This window comes from Podarcis pityusensis (genome assembly GCF_964106645.2).
Source record: "Podarcis pityusensis genome assembly, chromosome: 4".
Taxonomy (NCBI): domain Eukaryota; kingdom Metazoa; phylum Chordata; class Lepidosauria; order Squamata; family Lacertidae; genus Podarcis; species Podarcis pityusensis.
Window position 1 is genome coordinate 53,268,248 of NC_138027.1, and position 18,845 is coordinate 53,287,092.

General features: G+C 40.7%; 2 protein-coding genes across 2 annotated transcripts in view; both read left to right on the top strand.

Annotated features, from left to right (window-relative positions):
* The first annotated feature begins 1,140 nt into the window (after positions 1-1,140).
* SLC5A3 (solute carrier family 5 member 3) lies at positions 1,141-18,636 on the top strand. Its single transcript, XM_081004438.1, has 2 exons — positions 1,141-1,277; positions 9,037-18,636. The coding sequence occupies exon 2, from the start codon at positions 9,332-9,334 to the stop codon at positions 11,474-11,476; it is 2,145 nt and encodes a 714-aa protein (XP_080860564.1). The 5' UTR covers positions 1,141-1,277; positions 9,037-9,331; the 3' UTR covers positions 11,477-18,636.
* Positions 1,143-18,845, top strand: part of MRPS6 (mitochondrial ribosomal protein S6) — a 28,491-nt gene continuing 10,788 nt past the window's right edge. Inside the window, exon 1 of the mRNA XM_081004511.1 lies at positions 1,143-1,277. Within this exon, the coding sequence (XP_080860637.1) occupies positions 1,233-1,277 (45 nt within the window). The 5' untranslated portion in view covers positions 1,143-1,232. The remainder of the gene's footprint in view (positions 1,278-18,845) is intronic.

Below are 18,845 nucleotides of genomic sequence, written 5' to 3' on the forward strand. Positions count from 1 at the left end.
CACAAGAAGCTCAGGGCTCAGCAGGATCCATTGGCACCTTGGAGAGGATGATCCATTTGCTTGTGCTTGCCTAAAGCATGTTTTGGGGTGGGCACCCCCACTTACTTATTTTATGGTGTTCTACAATCATGTATTGATGAGCATTTTGAAAGCATCATTTTGACTGAGTAACATTAACTGATCATGTACATATACGGGGTGGCCCAACGTTTATTCTGGGGATCAGGGCATATAAACTTTAGAGTTCAGGAATATACATGAACTTCCCTTGTGACAGAGACTCCTGCTACGTGTACGTGTGTGTGCAGGCAATTCCCTTTCCCCTCCCTAGTTTGACACTACAGAAATACTGGGCTGGCGGATGCACTGGAGGAACCAAGTTGTGCTGACGTTCCTGCAACACCGAAGCACCTGCGTGCGCTCGTGTAACCACTTATCGTGGGAATTGTCTCAAGCGCTGTTGCCGTTTGCGTGTGCGGAAATTTCCCTTTCCTTCCTGACGGGGATTTCAGGCCGAAAACCCGCGTAAGCGACAGGTGCTTCTGGAAGCTTCGGGAACGCCAGCGAGGCGTGTAGGAGCGCAGCTCCAACCCACGTCCGCGTCTCGTGGTTGTTTCGAGAACGGCTTGCAAGCAACCGGCAATGGGGGGTGTGGGATATACGGTGTTACGTCGCAGAGGCGGCTTTCACGTGTAGGGCCAGAGCTTTGCCGCTGACTTCCCCTCAAGGGGGGAGAGGAGCGCACGAGGAAGGGAGGCGGGACCGAGTGGAAATTTCCACTCCCTGCAGTAGCAGCCGCGGCTACGGGGGGAAGGGCGGGACCGGCGGCGCTGCAGGGATGGCGAGGGAGGCGGCGCCTGGAGGTCGCCGAGCGCGCTTCATTCAGCTCGACCTTCAGGACTCTCTCGCTTAGGATAAAAGCGCCGCCCTGCCTTCTTCCCGGCGCAATTGGGAGCGCTCCGTGTCCGAAGGAGCCCCATTCATTCAGCCCGGGAAGAGCGGAGCGGCGAGGGAGGGGGCGCCTGACGCCATCGAAGGGGGGCGGTGCCGCCGCCGCGGGAGCGCGCGCAGACGGCCCCTTTTAAAAGCGCCCCGCGCGCCTCGCGCCTCCTAGTCGGCACAACGCGGGACCAGCGGCGTGTCTGAACGGCGCTTGCACAGCATCACGCCGGCGCTCTGCTTTGCCCCTTCCGCCAGCCGCCCCACCTACTTCACCACCTCTTCTGCAAAAGATGCCTCGCTATGAGCTGGCTTTGATCCTAAAAGCCATGCAGAGGGTGAGTATCTCTGTGTGTGTCCGTAGCAGGGGCGCTGCGCCCTCGCCCTTCCTCGCTGCCCTTCTCGCGTCCCTCAGTCGCAGCTGCTCTCTGAGCTTCCCGCGCCTGCCCGGCTTCCATTTCCCGGCCGGGCCTCCCCTTCCCCTTCCGCCAGCCCTGTGCGTCCGCCCTTCCTCTCGTCCCCTCGGCGCGGAAAGAACACGCTTCTTCCACTCCGTTCCCTTTTCACACGTGCTCGGGCGCTGTGGTGGTGCTAGGGGAACGAGGGCTCCCTTAAGGAAAACGTGGGGTTGGCGCTTGCCCCCTTACGCTACAACGCTTTGCTCTCCCCGACCCGCAGCGCACGTGTACTTCCACTCGCGAACAAAAAATAAAAAAGGGGGCAGGGGAGAGAAAGTGTCAATAGAATTGGTTGCTCTAGTTTTAAAAGGCAAAATCTTCGAGGGGGCGGGTGTTCAGGAAGCACGGGCTGCATTGGGTCTAGCGAGCCACATGCGAGGTTTTCCTTTTTCACACAGACGTGGCGCGGCGGCCTCGTGTCGTTCCTTGGCAACGTTTTGTGGTCGCTGCCCAAACACCCCGGTTCATTTTCGCGCATTTGGAGCAGGGGCTCTACTAGTTGCCTGGGTGCATTATTGCCGGGCGTCGTTTACGATTCCCTTCCCCTCTTAAATTTCCAGTATGTACGGAAGCATGAATTAATTCCGTACATCTGTACCGGGGCTGCCTAAAGCGAAGAACTTGTTTTGAATATTTGCCGCCATCGTAACTCGCTGAGCTTCCGGGATGCTGGCGGCGTTGTACAGTAGAGTAGACCGCTTGCTGGGTTGGTTTCTTGTTAAATAAGCGAGTGTAATTGGTGGTCTGCTAAAAAGCTGCTGGTCGGTGCTGCTGGCTGTAATAGCCCCAGTAGAGGGCCCATTACATAGAAGCCAACTCCTTGGGGCCGAGGTCCCTTCATGTGCCCCTTAAAATAATTTTGAGGGGCACCCCCCACAAGTCGATAGGCATTGTCATTCAAACACTGTGCGGTGCACCGCATCATGTGATCAATTATGTGGGGCAGGGCTTACCCCCCCCCCTATATTTTGTTCAAGTTGGTACCCCTGGCTTGTAACAGCCTCGGAGCCCCTGCTTTTCATGCTGAACGTCCCAGGTTTAATCCCCAGCAGCTCCAGCTAAGAAAATTGCCTGCTTGAAAGACTGCAGGGACTGAGATAAGACTGGACTAGTGGTCTGACACTGTATAAGACAGATCTCTAGGCAGATGAAAACTATCTCTAGGTGTGCGACATAATATTCCGCAAAAAATGTAGACTAGAGTACAAATGTGACAAGTAAGTTCCTGCCCATTTTCTCAGTTTAATCAATTCACAAAAACAGGGATTATTGTGCAATAGGTTCTAACAATTACCTGCCAGTGCAAACCTATGCATGCATGCATGCTCAGAAGTGAGTCCTACTGAATTCAGTGAGATTTACATTCTTGAATAAGTTTGTATAGAATTTTAGCCTGAATACAGCAACCTGTAGCTTTGCTTACACAGATTATCACTTAGTAAAAGTTAGCTGTACAGATTAGAAGATGAAGTCTGCGTTCTGTGCACACACTTCTTGAACGTAATTGCCAGGTTTGATTTGGATCTCGGTTTATTTGAAAAATTGTGTGTATTCCTATTTTTTGAATTTTCTGGAGAGTGTGGGTGCCCAGTTATTTCCATTTGTTTTAGGTCTGACTTCAATATTTTAGCATAGAACTTCACATATTGCATATTGAAAAACAAACACCTAAGTTTGAGATACGGTCTTGAATACTGTGGCTTTTGTGAACCCCTGATGTTCCTCTTAAGTACAGAGAGATGCTCAGTTGTAGACTGAATCTTGTTTCTCATTCTCAGATGTTAGAGCAACTTTCTAAAATACCTTTCAGAGAGCGTGAGGACAGAAACTGTCTAAACAATCTGCGGTAACCAGCCTTCTGAGCCAAAAGTGCATGGGAACCTTTGGATCAGTGTTAGGATAATCTTAACTAGAGATGTATAAGGACACATGGCAGCAGCTTCAGAGTAGCACGTTTGGGGTTCTGTGCATGGTCAGGGTTGATGGAAGCACCACATTAGTTACCCTGTAGTAATGAGTTGGTTCTGTTCCAACCAGCAGTGCAATCTTATTTTTCTTAAGAGAGAAAGGATGAAAAAGAAGCAAGTATTTTAAGTGGGCCCTTTGATTCATGTTGGGTGTAAAGTGTACCCTGAACTTTAAAAGGCTATGAAACCTACTCTTTTTGCAGTAAATCTTTGTTGTAAATCCCAAATGTTCACAGTATTTGCTAGCTACATAGAATATGGAAATGCAGCATAGAGAGTTGGCTGCCTTATGCTCATACGCTTAATTTTTCAGTTCTGAACCTATTTTGATGTTGGGAGTAAGAGCCCATTTCATTGGAAGTCACTTCTAAATAAAAATTCTGTTTAGTAGGTTTGAGGTGTCTCTCTTAATTGCTGCTCTGTACATTCACCAGGAGAGGGTGATAAGATATGCTTATTGCTAAAGCCGTCTTCCTAGAAGAGGAGGCTTTTCATTTGACCTCATTCATAAAAATCTGGTTCACTCTGCTCAACTTGTTAACTCATCAACTTTGAGCAAATATTCTATATCTATAGTTAAATTAACTCTGATTTTCAATATAAAGTTAAGCAAATAAATACTTAAATTTATTTTGGGATTTTTGAACTCTTTTCCTTTTTAATCATTATCAATTTTCAAAAAATAGTAATACAATATAGCAGCTACTTTTTACAAAAAATTCAAGTATATTTTGGTTTCTCATTTTAGTGGAAGAGCACATGTAGAGGTGTAGTGGACAGTGTGTTAGGCAGGCTTTGTTACAGAGGTGCAAGTTAATAAAGGAAACAAAAAAGAAGAAAGGAAAAGACATTAAATGCATGAAAGAAAGGAACAAGAGTGGAGGAAGAACACAAAACATTTTGCTTTACCTCTTAGCATTATGAGTACATGCTGTAATTCCTCAGTCTCCGTGGGAAGTAATCTGGGGAAATGGACTTGTCTTTATTCACCTTGTTTGTTTTTTCCAAGACACAATTATACTTTTCTATTAAAAAAGGGGGCGGAGTATTTTCTTAGTTGCATTTGGCAAGGCTAGTATAGACCTCTTTGTATTTTAGGGGTGCCCACTATTACCTATTGGTTGCTTTGAGTCCTTCCATTAATTGATTGCTTTAAAAATTGACAAATATTTTATTGCCTGTAAAGGTGCTTTGCAGTTGGACCATGTCAGACATGTGATTTGCCATGCTTGCTTACCTAGTGGTTGATTCGAGATGAGCAGATGAATGTCCAACTACATTCCATCTAGCCATGTAGTAGTAGCCCTGTAAGGCAGGGGTGGTGAGTACTCAGCAGTGAGTAGGGATACCTCATTCTCTCCTTTTCTTCCTGCACTGTCAGCTCTGTTGAGAAGGTCAGACTCCAGAGGTGTGAATTGATAGGTTGTAGCAGGATCCCATTCCCTCACATTATTGTCACTTCATCAGTTTGGACTTTCCTTGTGTCTTCCCGCCCTATATGCCTTCTCTCCCTCACCTGCATGAAATTAGGCTGAGAGCCTCAAATGCCCATCTCTTCATTTGTTGTGACTGTAGGGTTTGGAGGCCCAAATGTGATTGGCAGCAGACCTGTTCCTTTAAATTTGAGTCTGTTTCACTCGTGTAGTTCTTGAGATGAGGACTACAAGTAGGGCAGGATGTGCGAGGGAATTTCAGCAATTCCCACCCACACAATTGTTTGGCAGTTTCATTTTTTTTCTGCTCTACATATACACCTTTAAAGACATGGACCTGCTGCCATCCTGTTTGCTAGGGGTCTGTATTGTGCTTGAATTATATGAACTTGTTCTGAAAACTTGTTAAAACAATCTAAGGATGCTGTTGCTTTTAGTCTTTGTTCTTAGTTGTAGTTTTTGCATTACTTTGTTCTTACAGAATTAAAATGTTTATAATGAGTTACTTGTAACCTGCCTTTCTCATTTTGCAGAAAGGTGAGCTAGAAATATTGGGCATAAAAGGATGAATACAAAGGTGGCCTAAAGGATCTGATATTGCTGATCCGTTACTGTTGGGTGCTTGCATTTCATTGTAGTTAGTTCTGTAATAATAGCAATGAAAAATGTTCTCATTTAGTACTAGCACTAATATTGAAGAATTATAGTTCCTGTTACTGTTGAGCATTTGATAACAACAATTCACTTGATGCCATTAGGGCTGTATAAACAGTTTATTAGCACAGGTAAATATTTATTTAAAGTAGCTTCTGTCATGTGGATCACCTCTTATTTTGAGTAGAAGGATGTGATCATACGAGAAAATTAGTCATATGTACAGTATAAGGCAAGAGTGGCAGAAAGTAGATCATAGTGGATCACTGACCAGTTTCTGTGTAGATGATCTAGTGTCTGTTGGTTGCTGGAACTCTTGTGAAGAATGCAGATCTAAGTCTGAAACTTACTCTAATTGGAACTTGGTGCTGTCCAGGTTTTGATGGACTTAAGCTTTCATCAGCCCCAGCCAGCATGACAAATGGTCAAGTATTTGTAGGGAGTTGTAGCAAATGGTCCAACAACATCTAGAGGGTACTAGATTGGAGAGGGCTTGTGTAACGGCTGAACATCTGACAACAAACAAATGAAAGGGTTACAGGCAAGAAGAACAAAATGCACCATTTTGAATGCAGAGATAGCAGTCAATTTGCATTGTTAAGAACCCAGTTAACAGATAAACTGATTATAGTATAGCGTACAAGATGTACAATAAACTATTTGTAACACAAAACTTTGCCACTCTATTTTATCCAAGGCTAATGAAGGAATGACATTTTTATTTAGCAGCGTTAAACAGCACTTTTGAGTAGAGTTTGTTTTTTGTGTACTAGAAGATTTTAGTTTGGCTGATTGGAAAGGGTTTGAAAGGGATCATTGAGGATGATCTCTGCTGTGCCCAACTGCGGCTTCATCTGCAGAGACCTTTCTAAAACAAAAACAAAAAACAAAAACAAAAAGCCAAAACGTTGATAGTTGGCTGTTCAGAATGGGGTCTAGTTGCTCCTAATGGGCGCCATTGGATCAGAATATTAATATTCTTCAGTGTCCCTTAATATTTCACCTTCCTATTGTAGACATCTTTATTATATTGGTTTTGCAAATCTCCAAGCCAGGAATAGGCAAACTCCAGCTCTCCAGATGTTTTTGAGACTACAATTCCCATCATCCCTGACCACTGGTCCTGTTAGCTAGCGATGATGGGAATTGTAGTTCCAAAACATCTGGAGGACCGGAGTTTGCTTATGCCTACTCTAAGCCAATAACAAGGCTTACGCTGGCGTGTATTGAATTTTGGTAAACTTAAGTTTTATAGGTTTATATGGGCAATCTGTTTCAATGTATGGTTATGTGAACCATGCACACCAGTCATCTAACATGGAGCATTTTAGTTTTGTACGTTTGAGTTCACATCTGCTTGTATCCTGCTATTCTTGCTTCTTTCCTGTGTGTTTACTTACACCCACTCCCCCGCCTTTGATTTCCTCATTCCCTATGTTCTTGGAACTTGTTAATGACTTACCTTGTTTATGAATATTTTCCTTTTCCCTACAGTTTCCTGTTGCTAGAAAAATGGGGGGCCTTTTCAGCTTTTAAGGAAACAAAATGGGGCTTATAAAAAGGAAACAAAGATCAAAGCTCTGTTGATTTTATAGATTGATGCACAGAACCCCCCCAAACAACAACAACAACAACAACAACAACACTTTCTGCAAATGTACAGAGATAACTTATGGAACAGAGTTAGATAGACACATGGGGGGCACTTACAAAGACAGAAGAAGGGCAGGTATATTGTGTCAAGTTCTGTAGAAAGTAATTAAACCACAGAAGGTGGGACTGCAATGGCACAGAACATGATCTAGTCCATCTTAGGTTTCCATGCTAAAATTAATTTTTGTCAGGCCTTCCATGTTCTTGCCTTCCCCTGCCCCATTACTTTACAGTCTTTTTGAACATGTTACACAAGTCAAACCCAAAGTAAAAGACTGTGTAATTGTACAATACATTGCAATATCTATGCAGTGTTGGGTTATGATGTGATTTTTGCCTCTAGTGTATCAAGGGCAGCACTGGAGAGTCAGGTGGTGGTGTAGACCTATTTTATGTCATAGAACATCAGTCTTCGTACTTCATTTCAGTGTTAGAAACTCAGATATATAAACCAGGCACCAAATGGCACCTTAAGCTGAGGTTACAGGTGCCAAAACAGAATGTCTAGCTGCCATTTTGGGGCAAGACGGCTCTAAAGTCTTTATTTTTCAAATGATGGACTGACTGTGATTGATTCTCAGTTAAACATCTGGCTAGTTCAGATGACAACCTTGAGCTAGGTTAAGAGCTTGTAGAACTCAAAGAAGAAAGTTCCTTGATCCAGGGACAGTCCACATATATATTGGTCCATTCCAACCTCTCTTTCTTAATGGTGACATGGACTATTCATAATGTAAGAATATTCTTCACAACTGTGAGCAGGGCAGTGGGGTAAGTGAAGACAAGCGACAACAATTAGCTATAATGTTCGCTGCTCCTGCTCAGGCTGCAAAGAAAAAGCATTTTGATTCCAGAAATTCATTCCTGTTGTACAGATAAAATATAACTGATGGAATTCTGCAGGGTGGGGCATTAGTGTGTAAAAACAGTCCAGATCCAAGGATCCCCAGGCGTGCACCTCCAGAATGTGAAAATGTCAGGCCATCTTCACTTGGTCGCAAGTGGCCAATAGCCAGGTGCAAAATGCCCCTGGTGCTTGGCTAATTTTGAACACTGCTCCAGTTGCACTATAAACCCCTACTGCCTGTGCCATAGATTATTCATCCATGTCTTATAAATTATGGACATTTACATGCTGGATTGTCTAGGCTCCCCTGTCCTAGTTCCTCCTCAACACTCCTAGGTTGTTACCTACTTCCTATTGTACATTCCCAACTGCTGTCATCATTATGGTTGGGAAAATGCACAGTGCTATGATGTGCGTGAGAGGATACATGGTTTTTCATTCTAGACTTTAAAATAAGTCTGTAATAATACTGCATTCAGAGAGATGGTATGTGCATGTAGGTGCCATAACACTACATTTCTCTGATCTGGGGAAGTGTAGTGGACTTGGCAATTGGAGAGGGCAATGTACGGTGAAGGAACATAGTGTGCAGTGTGCCACTCAGTTAAATTTTTGCTGCAGTTGTGTCAGTGGTGTATTATATATGTAATCTACTGCTACAGCACTATTCAGTGACATTGGCTGTACACAGAATCAGTTTGAAAATCAATGATAAATTTAGATGAATTGTAAATGTGATGTGATCATGTATATCCTGAATAAAGTCTGATAGTGTCTGTGTGGTGTTGATGTATCATTTTGAATATAAAAATTTCTCTGGCCAGAAAGATACATATTTTTATACTGCTGCAAATCTGCCATCTTGTTCCAAGAAAACAATACACATTCTGTTAGTTTATTAGTGAACTCTGTTTACAGTCTATGAAAGAAATTTCATGCCTGAGATGCAGAATTCTTCATAACATTTACAAGGGAAGAAAAGCTCTATTCAACTACTTGTTATGACAAAATTCAATTTTTTTCCTGATACTTGGTAAAAGCCTTTTCTAATTCAATCTCTGTCTTTTGTCTTTGCTACCTTGCAGGGTTGGTACTGTAGGCCTCACTAGACTTAGCTGCAACTAAGAATTTCTCCTACATCAACCAAGTTAATGGTGATGCTCTTGTGGATTGGTGAATAAAAGTGCGTGCTAAATATTTCAGAAGCGCAGAAAACAATTTTTTCTTCTCAAAGTTGTACCACAACCACTACCATCAAGATAGCAAACCAATGGACAAAGAATTTGATCCACAGTATTTGTAAAACTAAAGATTTGTTTTACTAAGGCTTGAGGTCTGTGACCTGGACATCAGCTTTTGGAAGCTCCTTTGTTTACAGAAATGAGGGCGGCTTTGGAACCAGCAGACATTGCCATTGTGGCACTGTATTTTGTGCTTGTGCTGTGCATAGGCTTTTTTGCCATGTGGAAATACAATCGGAGCACTATAAGTGGGTACTTCCTGGCAGGGCGATCTATGACATGGATGGCAATTGGTGCTTCCTTGTTTGTGAGCAACATTGGGAGTGAACACTTCATTGGGCTTGCAGGATCTGGAGCAGCAAGCGGATTTGCCGTGGGAGCATGGGAACTCAATGCCTTAATGCTTTTGCAACTCTTAGGATGGATCTTTGTTCCGGTTTACATACATTCTGGAATATACACCATGCCTGGATACTTATCCAAACGTTTTGGAGGGCATAGAATTCAAGTATACTTTGCCATGTTGTCTCTAATTCTGTATATCTTCACCAAACTTTCAGTGGATTTGTATTCAGGTGCATTGTTTATTCAAGAATCACTAGGCTGGAATATTTATTTGTCGGTAATACTGCTGATTGGAATGACTGCACTGCTGACTGTGACTGGGGGTCTTGTGGCAGTTATCTACACAGACACTATTCAAGCTTTGCTTATGATTATTGGTGCCCTCACCCTTATGATTATAAGCATGGTAGAAGTTGGTGGATTTGAAGAGCTGAAAAGAAAGTACATGTTGGCAAAACCAAATGTTACATCGATCTTGTTGACTTACAACCTTTCCAATACGAATTCCTGTCATGTTGATCCAAAGCCTGATTCGCTGAGAATGTTACGTGAACCAACAGATGAAGATGTTCCGTGGCCTGGTTTCCTTTTTGGACAGACGCCAGCTTCTGTTTGGTACTGGTGTGCCGACCAAGTCATCGTTCAGAGGGTTTTAGCAGCAAAAAACATTGCTCATGCCAAAGGATCCACCCTAATGGCAGGTTTCTTAAAGCTTCTGCCTATGTTCCTTATAGTTATTCCAGGTATGATTTCACGAATACTGTTTGCAGATGATATTGCGTGTATCAATCCAGAGCATTGTATGCAAGTTTGTGGAAGCAGAGCTGGGTGTTCTAACATTGCCTATCCACGTTTGGTAATGAAACTTGTTCCTGTTGGCCTACGAGGCCTCATGATGGCTGTAATGATTGCTGCACTGATGAGTGATTTGGATTCTATCTTTAATAGTGCCAGTACCATATTCACACTTGATATCTACAAGCTCCTCATACGGAAGAATGCATCATCTAGAGAACTGATGATTGTTGGAAGAGTTTTCGTTGCTTTCATGGTGGCAATAAGCATTGCCTGGGTCCCAATTATAGTGGAAATGCAAGGAGGTCAGATGTATCTCTATATACAAGAGGTAGCAGACTATCTGACTCCACCAGTGGCTGCTATTTTTCTCTTGGGTGTATTTTGGAAGCGTTGCAATGAGCAGGGGGTCTTCTTTGGTGGAATGGTTGGATTTGCCTTGGGAGCTGTACGACTTATACTGGCATTTATCTATCGTGTTCCTGAGTGTGACCAGCCAGACACAAGACCATACTTTATCAAAAGTATCCATTACATGTATGTTGCTACCGCACTGTTTTGGATCACTGGAATTACTGCTATAGTAGTAAGCTTGCTTACACCACCACCCTCAAAAGAACAAATTCGGACGACAACATTTTGGTCTATGAGAAACAAGACCGTAAAGGAAAGCGCTTCAGCAGGCAGTTCGTTCAAAGCACAAGGGAAGACCATCTTAAAATACAGCGACACTTCAAATCATATCACTTCAAATGGGAAATCTGAAGAAAATATTAAAAATGATCAGCCTGAAAATGTTAATCTCTTAATTACTTGCAGAGATGAGAGCAATCCAGTGATATCTTTAAGCAACTCTGAAGTTGAGACTCCAGTTGATAGTTATTCTAATGGACAGGCAGCTCTTATGGGTAAAGAGAAGACTGGTGAAGAGACTGAAAGTAGTGACAGACACTGGAAATTCATAGATTGGTTCTGTGGCTTTAAAAGCAAAAACATGAACAGTCCAGTCAGAGATAAGGGGGAAGAAGAGACTATGTGTCTACAAATGCTGGAAGAGACTCCAAAAGCTAAATTAATACTAAACAGTGGACTATTTTGTGTGTGTTCAGTTGGAATATTCATGTTTGTTTATTTCTCTGTGTGAACAAATGATGAATTTTATTTGGTCAGATATACAGAAGTAGAGATAGAGGTCCTTGGAGAAATATTTATATATCTGTGTGTGTGTGTGTGTGTGTGTGTCTTAGTCTTATATCTCAGGATTCCTTTACGCTTTTATCGTCAGCCAAATTATTTTTCAACCTTTTTGAAAATCATTAGACGTTTTATATGTTAGCATTTCTGTTTTAATGCAAAATGTTTGTGGGATTAAGTGCAGTACTAAATGTTGGGTTTTTGTATACCAAAGTAAGAGATAAATGTGTGTTGAGAGGTAAAATATTAAAGAACTCTCAGAGGTCCAGCAAAAGTGAAAAAAGTGTTATAGTTAAAAGGGGCAAAACTATACATTATGAAGAGCATTCCAGAGTATTTTTGAGTGTCAGAAGATGATATCTTTTAGGAATCGTAATCAAGTAACTTTCTGTGATTTCTCCCTATATTCTTAAAACATCAGATCTATGTTCCTAACAACAACAAAAAGAAAAAAGACACCAGTATTCTAATTAAATATTATGTGATCGCTGAAATTTTGCATTGCTGAATCTATAATTCCCTTTTTTCCTTTCTAGATAAAACCACATATTTATTTTAAAACACTTCAGTCTTGCTAGCTGTTAGAAACCTGAATATACAAATAAAAACAGAAGATACAACTAAATTCTACTCAGAGTAGACCCATTGAAATCAATTGACTTTTTAAAAAGTTGAATATTGCCTATTAGCCTTCAAAGTTATGCAGAAAGAATGTTTCAGATGATGGACAGGGGAGTCTGACTTGCATATTCTCTTCACAAAACCAAATACTCAGTGTATATCTGAATTTTCCTGTGCTTGAATTTTGCACGTTAAAAATAAAAGAATTACAATTGCAAAAGGAAATATCCTAGCGCCGCTTCACAAAGCCAGCTTCTTTATTTGTTGTATAATGATCTGTCTGAAACAGTTCACAATTGGATATGGAAGCAACAAATAGCACAAGCCTTCTATGAGGACAATGAGTCTGTACAAAATTAGGCAAAATAATATTCCAAACTTCTTTTTAAAATTGTATGTGGTTTTATTTTTGTTAGGCTGAGTAGGAACAGAGAGGGAGAATTAAACTACTTCGCTTTTCCCCTTTAAAAAAAGAAACATCTCCACCTACTGGTTTCAATATATGTGTAGGCTGCATGTTGAGACTACATGTCTCCTACAGATACTTTGAGAAGTGTAGTTTAGTAAGTAAGGCTCTGGTAATGAAAGCAGAACTGATTTAAATGGGGTTATTCCAGCACATCCATGGATACTCAGCAACAGTAATATTTTTACTTCAGTACGCAGGCAAGCATATGAACTGTTCCTTGTCCTCCCTCTACCCCACCCCACCCCACCCCCCAAAGCTTAGAGTATAATGCTAGAGAAGAACTTCCAGTTTGGTGGCTGCTGCTGCTGTAGCAAGAAGGACTGCCCCCCCCCCCCAATCCTGGTGCCTTGAATGCTTCCGTAGCAGTGTGGAGAAGGACAGGGGAGCATGCCTTCTGCAGCACTGCAGCCACAAGGTTGTGGGCCCATAGAGGTGGGAACCAGCAATTAAGAGCAAATTTTGGAACTCTTAATGAGAACTCTTTCCCAAAGTCAATTTTATTGCTAGCTCCGATTCAAAAAGGGCCTAGTTTGTCCTAGGGTTCAACGCTCCAGTTTAATAAAAAGAGCATTCTGGTAATAGTTATGGAATGTAACACTGAGAGCTGAGATCCCATGCCGAATAAATATTTTTTATATATACAAACTTTGTGCTTCTGCCTTGCAAATGCAAGGTGTCCTGAAACAGCTGAAAACAATACTTTATTCAGGGTTTCCCAAACTTGGATCTCCAGCTGTTTGGGGAAGTACAGTTCCTATCATCTCTGACCACTGGTCCTGTTAGCTAGGGATGATGGGAGTTGTAATCAGCTGGAGACCCAAGTTTGGGAAACCCTGTATTTAATAACAAAATCAATTTGGTATCATTTTCAGTTCTTTTCAGTTTCTTCCATACTACTTATCAGTGGAACAACTGGCTTACTAAGGTGACAGTTTTTACTAAATGGTTGTAGACTATGTATAGAACTAATGCATATATTCTGAACTATTGATTTTAAGCTTGTATAACTGATATAGTTTTTAAAGAACATGCTGTTTAAATGCACTACAGAGACTTTGGCTTGAACAGCCTCTGTTGATGATTATGAATTGAGACCTTGCTTGTGTACTGGGCCAAGAGTTTATTTAAACCAGTGGCCTTCCAGGGTCAAAGGAAGGGGGTGATACAAGCTTTGAGATGGGTAAGTACCATCATTGCTAAGTGCTAGAGGATAGTTGCTATTTCTGGCACTTGTAGAGATGGTTTTGTTGACTGCATTGCCAGTTGTCATGTTGCAGGTGGACTAACTCAGGAATTAATTTGGCTCCCACTTTTCTTCCCTAAGATGCCTTGTGTAAACTAAGCCATTTTCCGGGCCTTACAGCCACATTAAAATAGCAATGTCTAATACTTCCTCGGTCCCAATCCCAAGTCATTTAATACGTTTGCAGTATTATGAATGTAAATGGCAGAGTTTGTGGATCTATTTTAAATGGACTCTTAATGCAATACAGCCATATTCCAAGTGACAATGCAGCACTTAAACACCTAAATATTGAATCATTTCACAGTTTTAACAATAGTTAGAAAGGTTTGCCAAAGTCCACAGAACAAATTTACCTGCCAGTTTTCCATTTGGGCCTTCTTTTCTCTTTCCTTACCAATGATGCATGGTTTGTGCAGATAAATAGCTTGCAATATTATGTCTTCATTTAGACAGCTGTATGGCAACTTCTAATTTTTTTTCAGCATACTTACCTCTCTTTACTTCTGGGCTCTCCTGGGATTGTGTTGTTCTAAAACAGAGACTGCCTATCACTTTAAGTTGTGTGAGATAAATCCTGCTGGTTAACCACAGTGGTTGGGAACACTCAGGATGAAACATGTTTTAAGAGAACTGTGCTGGATCAAACCAAGGGTCCATCTAGCCCAGTACCCAGCTTGCCACAGTGGCCTAGGGGTTTGCCCCCTTGCTGTATTCTAGACTCCAAACCAAGCTAAAACAAACTAGTGCATCAAGCCATGGATAACTTGATTTGTTAACTAATGGGTTAGAACTAACTATAGTTCCAAGTTCATACCCAATACGGAATTCTTGTTTATTTGTCTGTGGAGCAGAGGAAAATGGGAGCATGCAAGTCTTTCACTTGCCGTGGCTTGTTCATCCTCCTCTTCCTCTTCCTCCCTTATACTAGTAGAACCTGGGACTATCCAGTAAAGCTGAAAGTTGGAAGACTAAGGATAAACAAAAGAAAATACTTTGCCACACAGTGCAGAGTTAAACTGGTATTTGCTTCCACAAGATACATTGATGGACACCAACTTGGATGACTTAAAAAGAAGATTAGACAAATGCATGTAGAATAAAGCTGTGTTTGGCCTCCACTGTCAGTGGCAGTATGCCTCTGCTTACCAGTTGCTGGAAAGAACAAATGGGGGAGAGATGGAGCACTCAGGTCGTGCTTGCAAGTTCCCCAGAGACATCTGGTTGGCCACTGTTAGAACAGGATGCAGGACTAAATGGACTTTTGATCTGATGCAGCATGGCTGCTGTTAAGTTAACCTGTTTTACCCAACCTGGTACCTTCCAGATGTTGGGGTTTACAGTTTACATAGTCCCTAAGCATTAGCCATGCTGCCTTGGGCTTTTTGAAGTTGTAGTCATCAAGTGGAGGGCACCAGGTTGAGGAGGGTTGAACTATAGCTAGATTGTTTGAATCCAGCTATTCATTGATGGGCATGCTCTCAGACTAGAACCTGGCAACCCCATTTCCTGCTGTTTGTCTCCTAGCAGACTATATCCTAAGTGTAACTTAGATTATGTGACTTCCTAATTGAGTCCTCCTTTGTTGTAAGAACCATGAACTGAGTTTCCCACATTCCTTTTCCTACCTAACATTCCATTTAGAATATTTTGTATCTATGGTTTCCTTTTAAACTGAGAAAGTAAATGTGTAATAGTGCCTTTTGGTAGCAGAATATAACCTTGTTAGGTTAGTGCATCTCATCTGTGATGAAAATACTTATACCTTGCTGACTCTTCACATTTCTACCAATGCCATTAGGGAACATTATATTTTTCTAAATCTTTCTCTTATGTGTCTTTCTAGTCATGACTAGAAATTTATTTAAACAGCAGGTCGTAGCCTAAATTACTCATTAATGGCTGTTCTGTGTAATGGTCTGTTTTGCTTTAAAACATATGGGGAACCTGTGACCCACTAGATACTAGTGACCATTGATCAGGAAGGATGGGAGTTGCATTGGATGGCCACAGCTTCCCGCTTGCTGCTTTAAAAGAACACCCAGTATGTAGAACAAGTAATCTCTAAAGAATAAAAACGTTTGCTATTTATCTCTGGATTTCTGCATGTTATATAGCCCTCTGATGCTTAACTGTATTTAGCAATGTATACAAGAGAAATTAGTCTCATCACAATGTCTTTAGAGCCTACGTAAAGTAGCTCATAAGCAGACCCTTTTGGCAGTTCATAGAACATAGAGTTGGAAGGGACTCCAAGGGTCATCTAATTCAACCCCCTGCAATGCAGGAATCTCAGCTAAAGCACCCATGACTGATGCACATACAGCCGCTGCTTAAAAACCTCCAATGAAGGAGAGTCCACCATCTTCCAAGGGAGTCCATTCCACTGTTGAACAGCTTTTGCCATCAGAAAGTAGTCGGAATATCTTTTCTTGTAACTTAAAAGCCATTGGTTTGAGTCCTTCCCTCCAGAGCAGGAGAAAACCAATTGCGCTAAGTGGGAATTTGTTTTAATAGCTTCTGAGATTAACACAATGAGCATTCTTAAACTGCTGTAATATCGCCTGCTCTTTCTAATAAATCCTGTCTGTTTAGCAAAATTCTAGCTTTGATCCTCTGAACTCCAGTGGATTTTGTTTGTTTCATTCTATGTTGAATATGCCTTTTATCAGTCTGGAGGTTTGTGGTGTAGACAGAGGGGAACTTTATTTGTTGTATTATACAGTTGGGTATGTGTTTTCTTCCCATTGATCAATACTACTTCCATAGGACCTAAATCTTTTGACCACTATCAGTGGCTATAGCCCTGCATTCTGGAACTAGGCAAGCATTCCAGTGGTGGGCCTAGTTGTTTGTGTGAACATCATTCCGGGTGTCTGGCAATTTATTGCCTTATGTGTGAACATGACACTTAACCAAGCCCTACTTTAGATACCCACATATTTTCATGAATTTAAAATGATGGTTTTTAAACGTTCATTTGCTTATTTAAGCCAACAGAAGCATCAGTCAGAAAACTGTACGTGGGCCTTATTTTTGCATTGTTTTCAGGAACAGCGTAGCTTCTGTTTAGGCAAGTGTTCTTAATTTCCTTTTGTCACCATCTAGAAGTGACAAAAGACTAATGATTGTGTGCTATCCATTCCCCCTTCCTCTCTCCTTTCCATCAGTCATCTGAAAAGTACAATATCTTCCTGGGAAAGGAACGGGTTGGATTGTAGGCTAACAATTACTTATGAAATGTAGACAGAAAAATGTGCTTAGATTGATTTTACAGCTTTATTTTTAAATCATTGTCATAAGGCAAATTGCAGTGTACTGGGTTTATTTCAGTCTCGCCCACCCCTATAAAGTATATATATATATTGAATTCACAAATCTAGTCTTTTAAGGAAAAGATTAAATTGTGTGACGTATTTTAAACGTAGATAGCCACTGTTCGTTTGGTATGCTGTCTGTCTGTGCCTTTAAAAGTATATGTTTTGAAATAAAACTAACATTCTACATGTAATGTTTCAAATCAAAGATGTGTCCGATGTTTAAGGGTTCTTTTGATAGAAATTGTGTATAACTCAGTGGTTTTAAATCTGTTTTAATTAGCTGTAGGGTCATAGTTCTAGAATGAAAGTATATATAATTCAGATGTTTAATTTCACTGTGAGGTCTGTAAATTCTTGTTGGCAAAAAGCTTTTCTTTCGTACAAAACAGTCTGGGGTATGGAGGGTGCTGGTTTAAAACAAAAGGCTTTATTTTTGTTCTGATTGTATCTAATATAAAATGTTATGTAGTGGCATTTGGTGACACTACTTTTCCATAGCATTTATTAGCTTCACTGGGCAAAGCCAGACACTGAGCAATGATGGAAATGACATACAAGAATACTAAGTGTCTAAGAATACATGCTTTTAAATGAGGTGGATATAAAAATAGTTGCTGTGCAAAAAAATTAGTAGTCTTCTTCAAGAAGAAAGCAAATTCTTTTCTAATAATGCTAGATAAATCCTTTTTGTTCATTCTTGGTTTTAAGAACTGTCAGTGTAATGCTACTTATATCGTGTATCTTTTTAATATTACTATTACATTTTTTTAAAGAGACGTGAAGTGTTTTTATTGCTGTTGTACTTTCTGTAGCATTAAATAAATTACAATTGCTTTGGTTTTTTTAAAAGAAACATTAAAAGATTTTGCAGACCAAAAACAAATGTTGTGCAGCATGTCAAATCTTGAACGCCACCCAAACTTTGGGAGAGGGGCAGGAATTAACCAAATGGGCATATAGATGCAATAAATCTACTTGATTTCAGAGCTCTTTGGCCACTTTTTTTAAAATTAAAAAACATACGTATGATCTGAAAAGAATGAAATTTTGAATAAGATACCCATGTAGTAAGGCTATCTAGAAGTGTTATGAAAACAGAGATTTTGTAATTGTCCATTGCTACCACCCACAATTACAAATTTGTCATAGAAAATTGGTTTGATCCAGTGTATAGAACATTGCTAATATGACAGTAAGTAAATTCTGATGAAAAATTCAGTTCTTATTGCTAGCCCTGTGTTTGTTTGTTGTATATTGTGTACTTATTTTGCCTTCTGCATTAGTCTTCAAAATAAACTCTTATTAGAGTATTTGTATAATTAAAACTGTATTTCTTGCAGTTTACATTCCTTTTGAATGTGGAATTTTTGTCCTCTCAGAGTTATTATATGGAAATGTTTCAACTTCTGTACAAAGGTTAAATAAAAGTACAAAATAAAGAAACAAACTCACAAGTATTTTTCAAACTGTTTTGGAACTTGGTAGACAATGTATTAACTTTCTGGTAATATTTTTAAGTCCCAACCACTTGTTTTGCACCTTTCATTGTGAAAGATTCCTAATTGAATCTTCAGTGGTTTATAAACACTCATTTCAGATCAGTTTTGTTTTGAGGAACGGTTTTTGTGAGGCAACAAATGTGCATGACTTATTTCTGATCTCCAGA